Source organism: Myotis davidii, unplaced genomic scaffold (genome assembly GCF_000327345.1).
Source record: "Myotis davidii unplaced genomic scaffold, ASM32734v1 scaffold226, whole genome shotgun sequence".
In the NCBI taxonomy this organism is placed as follows: Eukaryota; Metazoa; Chordata; class Mammalia; order Chiroptera; family Vespertilionidae; genus Myotis; species Myotis davidii.
Genome location: NW_006297224.1, coordinates 1,157,342 through 1,164,254, shown reverse-complemented (window position 1 = coordinate 1,164,254; position 6,913 = coordinate 1,157,342). Strand labels below are relative to the sequence as shown.

General features: G+C 44.2%; 1 protein-coding gene across 8 annotated transcripts in view; it reads left to right on the top strand.

Moving 5' to 3' along the window:
* Nucleotides 1–6,913, top strand: part of NFKB1 (nuclear factor of kappa light polypeptide gene enhancer in B-cells 1) — a 122,823-nt gene that overhangs the window by 78,275 nt on the left and 37,635 nt on the right. For all 8 annotated transcript variants that reach the window (XR_001515397.1, XM_006772997.2, XM_006772996.2 and 5 more), the window contains 4 exons: nucleotides 681–824; nucleotides 2,110–2,199; nucleotides 4,640–4,825; nucleotides 5,966–6,107. Coding sequence is in view for 7 of the 8 variants with exons in the window: in XM_006772997.2 (XP_006773060.1) it covers nucleotides 681–824; nucleotides 2,110–2,199; nucleotides 4,640–4,825; nucleotides 5,966–6,107 (562 nt within the window). In the remaining variant the exon portion in view is untranslated. The remainder of the gene's footprint in view (nucleotides 1–680; nucleotides 825–2,109; nucleotides 2,200–4,639; nucleotides 4,826–5,965; nucleotides 6,108–6,913) is intronic.

The following is a 6,913-nucleotide window of genomic DNA, read 5'->3' as shown; positions in this document are numbered from 1 at the left end:
CCCTCATTATCGCTCTCAGTATCCTCTTCCCAGAACACCCTTCTGTTGCCCTCTCCTGACAAAAAGTTGATTGTAGGAGACTTTTTCTGAATTTTCCAGCCCACTGGCACTTCCCTGAGGCCCTTCCTTGAACTCCTAAAACATTGGTTTGCACCGTGCATTCAACGTGTATCGCATTGTAGTGCTATCTCTCAAAGTTTCCCCCACGGCCTTTACATTATATTGGGAGGTTATTGACAGCAAAGACATAATGTCCTACTTCTCTGTATGCCCAAAACTTAGCTCATGGGAGATACATAATTAACATTAGCTGGTTAGCCAGAGCTGTTCTGTATGACCAAGTGAAAATGCTCAAAATAATGTTTTTCTTATTCAGTATCTTAATCTTTGATGGGCAATTTAGTGTCTCACTAATTTGTATGACTTTGGAGACTTAAGAGACTGTTGCAGAGGGGACTTGGGTGTGTGCTGTTCTGTGGTCTCTCTCAGGCTGGTTCTCGGTCTTCGTATCACTGGAATAAATATAATGCTTCTTGAAATTTGGCATCTCTTCCTCCTCAGGTGCTTTCTGTTTCCCTTTAAGATGTTTAAAAATACCATTGGAATCAATATTCTTTCTGTGGCTAGTAGTGGAACTGAATCAATTTTTTCTCCTTTGGTTTCTCTTCCTTTAACGACAGACAAAGAGGAAGTGCAGAGGAAGCGGCAGAAGCTCATGCCCAATTTCTCGGATAGTTTCGGCGGTGGCGGCGGTGCCGGGGCTGGAGGTGGAGGCATGTACGGCAGTGGCGGTGGAGGAGGGGGCGCTGGAACCACCGGTCCAGGTATGAACCAGGTCTATTCTTTCTAAAGCTTTTTCACATCGGAGAAGGGAGAATTTTCTTTGTCTAGATTTCCCAGCTTATCTGTGGGTGGAGTGGCTATGACATTATTGAGTGTGATACATTAAATTAAAATTTCCCAACAAATATAACTTTTTCAAAGAAGTGCCATTTCATTTTACAACATGTAGATAATACCAAAAACTCTAAAAAGAAAAAAAGCACCCAAGGCCAGTTTGCCAAAGAAGACCTCTGTTAACATTTTGGTATATTCCCTCTTTTTATTTTTTGTCTTGTCATCGTTGTTTTGGTATTCTTTGGAAACATTGAAAATTATCGAAAGTTTCAAAATACATAAAATCCTACTATCCAAGGCATGACTTCTAATATTTTCTGTTCCTAGATTATAGTCTATATTTACACATTTTCCCGAGTACAGCTGTGCATATCCTTATTACGCACAGTATTTTAATCCATTTACTTGTATTAGCTGTTATTATCATCACATTCATGATTGTATGTAGAGAATCTTTATGCTGCTTTTCTCTAATGGGTTGCCATAACCGTTTCCCCAAGGTAATATCAACTTCACATAAGCATATATTTTAAGCACCAGTTTAATGACTATAGTAGTTCTTCAAGTGAACAGACTGTAATATGACTTCCTTGACTATTGTCACCCTTTTCTATGTAAAGTGTTATACTGAACTCTTCTGTCCACGTTGCTTTTCTTTTATTGCAGATTTTTTAAAGGTTAAATTCTTTGAAGTAAAATTACTAGGTCAGAAAGTATAGCATCTAAGACCAGCTGCTTTCCCAGGGACTTTTACCAGTTTATGCTTCTACCAACGTTGCCTGAGAATGAGCAGATAGCCCTGTTTCTGTTGAGAAGTCAGTATATTTTCCCGTGTTTTGGTTGGTTCCGTGCTCTCCTCCAGCAGTTATTTTCCTGTCTTCTGTGTCGGCAAGTCTGCCGCTGGGTGGTGACCACTCATCGTCAGCCTCTCTCCTGCACGCGTGAGGGAGGTTTTCTCCAGCACGGACTCCCCTGTGCTGCCCCGAGCCTGGCACTGCCTGACCTGCCCAGGTGTCAGTTTGTCAGAATGGAACTCTGCTCATCCATGACCCCCCCATGATGCATCTTGCTAACTCAACAGAAGCACTGTGTCCGGCAAATGCCCTCCCACACCCAAGCCTGCGCTCACCTGGATGGGGGACATTGAGGTTGCTGAGTCTTTGTAAAAAAATAAACCTCATGAGGGCTCCTTTGTTTTACTTGCCATTTCAGGATATGGCTTCGCCCACTATGGATTTCCAACATACAGTGGAATTACCTTCCACCCTGGAACCACTAAATCTAATGCTGGGATGAAGCATGGTAAGTAATACATTTTTTTAATACTGAGGAAAGAAGAAAAAAATTAATGCCAAATAGGATTTTTATCCTTTTTTATCATTATTTATCACAACAGCATTATCACCTTGAAAAAAAAATGATGAATGCAAATAAGCTAAGAAGATGCTTTTAAAAAGAAACTTTTTATTTCCTGAGGAGAATTCTCTTGATGCTATGTTTATTCTTACATTTTTACTTTGTAAGTGGCATGAACGGGGAGGTGGGGGGGAGAAAAGGACATTAAAAAGGAACATATCGAGACTTGATTATATATAATAATAAAAGGGTAATATGCTAATTAGACTGGACAGCCAAACAGCCTTCCGGACGTCCTTCCAGACAACCTTCTGGACGAAGCCACGGGGGCTGAGGCAGAGGCGGCTGCTACAGCAGGCGGGTGGCCAAGGCAGAGGCAGTTAGGGGTGATCAGGCAGGCAGGCTAGCATTTATGGGTGATCAGGCAGGCAGGCGAGTGGTTAGGGGTGATGAGGCAGGCAGGTAGAGTGGTTAGGGATAATGAGGCAGACAGGCAGATTGGTTAGAGGCAATCAGGCAGGCAGGCAAGCAATTAAGGACAATCAGGCAGGCAGGTGAGTGGTTAGGGGCAATCAGGCAGGCAGGTGAGTGGTTAGTGGTGATAAGGCAGCCAAGGCAAGTGGCTAGGCGCGATCAGGCAGGCAGGCGAGTGGTTAGGGGTGATGAGGCAGGCAGGTAGAGTGGTTAGTGGTGATAAGGCAGCCAAGGCAAGTGGCTAGGCGCGATCAGGCAGGCAGGCGAGTGGTTAGGGGTGATGAGGCAGGCAGGTAGAGTGGTTAGTGGTGATAAGGCAGCCAAGGCAAGTGGCTAGGCGCGATCAGGCAGGCAGGCAGAGGTGGTTTGGGGCAATGAAGCAGGCAGGTGAGTGGTTAGTGGTGATAAGGCAGCCAAGGCAAGTGGTTAGGAGCGATCAGGCAGGCAGAGGGCTTAGGGACAGTGAGACAGGCGGGCAGAGTGGTTAGGAATAATCAGGCAGGCAGGCAGGTGAGTGGTTAGGAGCCAGTGGTCCCGGTTTGCAAGAGGATGCAGGCCGGGCTGAGAGACTCCCCAACCCCCCAACAAATTTCATGCACCGTGCCTCTAGTCCTTTATAATAAAAGTCTAATATGCAAATTGACCAAATGGCAGAGCAACTGGTTGCTGTGACATGCACTGACCACCAGGGGCAGGCACTCAATGCAGGAGCTGCCCCCTAGTGGTCAGTGTGCTCCCACAGGGGGAACACCGCTCAGCCAGAAGCCAGGCTTACAGATGGCGAGTGCAGTATTGGTGGCAGGAGCCTCTCCCGCCTCTGCCGCAGTGCTAAGGAGCAGCGAGCCAGTCAAGCGGTAAGGAGCAGTGAGCAAGCAGGCGATAAGGAGCAAGAGGTCCTGGACTGTGAGAGGGCTCAGGCTGGGCTGAGGAACTGCCCCCCCCCCCAGGTACATGAATTCTGTGCACCAGGCCTCTAGTTCAAACATAAAAAAATTATCAAACTTAGCTATTCTCTCTTTTTTTCAAACATTATACTTTTGTAGACGTTGTGAATTTTATAGGGATGGCCTTTTCCCATCAATGCTTCCCCTAATCAGCAGATGTCACATCATGTATTCATAGTTTCTGTTACATGTCCATTCTAGTGCTCCCATTGAAGACATAATACAATGAAGTCTTCCCTTCTACTGCATGCTGTTTTATGCCCACTGCTTTAACATGTTTTAAGTAATCTTCATGATTGCATTGTAAGGAAAATATTAGCATCTCTGTTTAACAACCAGAGAACGCTGAGGTTGGGAAGTGTTCATTCATTCACTGAAATATATATCTGTTAGTGGCAGAACCAGGGTTTGAACCAGGTCTGCCCATAAAACATAGGTGCTCTCTCCTCAGACCTGTCAGACAACATAGTTGGACCTGAAAGAGCATGATCCAAAATGATGCACTGGGTCACTTGCACACTATAGAATGTGAATTGAGATCACATCTTTACAACTTGGTTAATTAGCAATAGGAAAGAAAGGAGTCCTCTGCTTTCAACAACTTTAAAAATTCTACTTTCCAGCATTTTGTCCCTTACAAATAAACAGAAGAGATGTAAGTTTTTAGAAGTGAAAAAAAAATGGGTTTTAACATCTTAAAAGTTCTCATCACAAGAAAAAAATATTTATAACTGTATGCTGACAGATGTTAACTAGATTTATTGTAATGATCATTTTGCAATATATGCAAATATCAAATCATTATACTGTAAAATGTTTTTAGAAGAGTTTAAAATAGCTACAAAGCATGTTCTTTATGTCCATTTTAAAAAGAATTTTAAATTATCTGACCTCCATTGAAACAATGAATTATAATTTAACAAATAGATTTTATTGAGAAAAAGTCAGTGTTTTTTCTTTTATTTTAGGAATCATGGACACCGCATCTAAAAATGACCCTGAAGGTTATGGCAAGTGTGATGGCAGAGGGGCTGTAAGTCTCTCTGGGGAAGTCACTGAAACCACAGAACCAGATAAGGGGTCTGGCCAGAGGGACGAGGAGGGTACTCTGACGTATCCAATGGGAGCACAGAAAGAGAATTCCAGGTTTCAGGGTAAGTGAGCAGGCAGATGATTACACTGCATGGTGGGTGAGGGGATGAGTCGGTGCGAGGTGTAAAAGTTGTTTCCAGAAAACAGATTTGTTTTTTCTGTTACTGTAAAGATGACATAGCCATGTCTAGTTCAGTGTGCTCTCCAGAGTCCTGTGTGCCTTTTGAAAAGCATCTGTCAGGTCATTCTATTCACACTGGGATGTCCATTCTCCCAGTGTTGTCTTTGTACAAAGTACTGAAATTTACATACGCATTCTCCAGTCATAATCACGCAGGTTTATGGTATCTGAGACAGAACCTAATTCATTTCTACCACAGATAACAGAGACAAGTAGTTTCTGTAAGTTGCATAGTCTCCCCTCTCTAGATTGTAGCTTGACTGTCATACTCAAGTGGAACTTTGCCTCAAAATAAGAACGTTTCCTTTTGTCCTGGTGCCCTTGTTGAAGAATCAGGATTAGGAGGGACAGTGTGCTTTTGTGTGTATTTTGAACTAATGGTCATGAGAGTGTAGGTCAGGATTCTAGGTCATCCCAGATTATACTCAAAATGTAAAGGGAAAGATAGTAAATATTTAGACTTGGGGGCCACATTTGGTCTCTGTCACCCCATTTTTTACACCCCTTTAAAATGAACAAGCCCTGCCTAACTAGGGCCATGTGAGAACAGGCCACGCCCAGAGTTTGCCCCGACGGGCCACAAGCTGCCTTCCCTGCCCTTCGGGAAATGGACCAAACACCAGTGGCTCCTGAAAATCTCTCTGTGTTTGGCAGGGACTGAGGTTTTTGACACTTGCCTACCGAGCGAGTTGCTCAAGACTCGAGTGAAGGATCGATCGTTTCACCAAGAGATTAAGTATTTATAATGATGGCCAAATCCAATCAACTTTATTTGGAGATGGATTGTTCCTCTTTAAATGACAGACATTTCTAAACTTCTTTCCCCCTAAGAAACAGTAGATCGATTTTTCAGACCAGCCTCTGTGTGTGCCAGTGAGCCAGTGTCCAGCTGTGCTTTCTCTCGTGAATACAACCCAGAAGCACTGCAAGGAGCATTGGGCTGATGGTTTTGCCCTCCAGCATGCCAGACCTGTAGAGCGAGTCCAGGACACTCAGTGTGATTTTGGTCATTGCCTTGCAGACAACCTCTTCCTGGAGAAGGCGCTGGAGCTCGCCAAGCGGCATGCCAACGCCCTGTTTGACTACGCGGTGACCGGAGACGTGAAGATGCTGCTGGCTGTCCAGCGCCATCTCACTGCCGTGCAGGATGAGAATGGGGACTGGTAGGTCCGGACTTCTGAATACAAGGCTCGCTTTAGGGCAGGGAAGAGAGCTAATCAAGGTGTGCGTGCTGGCTGGAGGAAAGGAGGGTTGAGCAAAATGATTGGATCCTGTAACTGGAACCCTGTCTTTCCAGGGAAAGAATGTGTCAGTAAGGTTGAGTGGCATAATTCGCTTCTTCTGTCCTCTGGCTCTCACTGCCTGGACTCTAGAATCACTGGAATACTCACCTAAGAGCACAGAATTCTGGGCAAGGAAACTAAATTGTGTGTGTGTGTGTGTGTGTGTGTGTGTGTGTGTGTGTCGGGGGGGCAGTACTTTTTTAAGAGCCTTGCTTTATTTATGGAAATAAAATTTGGAATAATATTTAGTAAATATATATGAAGAGTAATAATATTTGCTTTAATATTATTTGCTTTGGAATAATAATAAAATGTGGTCCTACCAAATCCCTAAAGCACTTGTTATCCCAACAGTATATTTATAATGCTAGTTACTCGAGAGAAAGCCCCAATAAAGACAATACCTCCTATGGTCATACCACTCTGAACACTCCCGATCTTGTCTGACCTGGGAAGCTTACGCAGGGTGAGGCCTGGCTAGGACTTAGATGGGAGACAGCCAAGAAAGTCTGGGTGCTGTAGTCTTTAAAAATAAAAGACAGCATAACAACAAGATGATTAAGACGCTAATGTCATTCTTCCCTGGTTACTGGTTCCTTCTCTGCTGCCTCTGTTAGTGGTCACCAGTCTGTGACTGGCTCGGGCTCATGACCGCTCTAACCCGCATTGCACGGGAGTCTGGCATT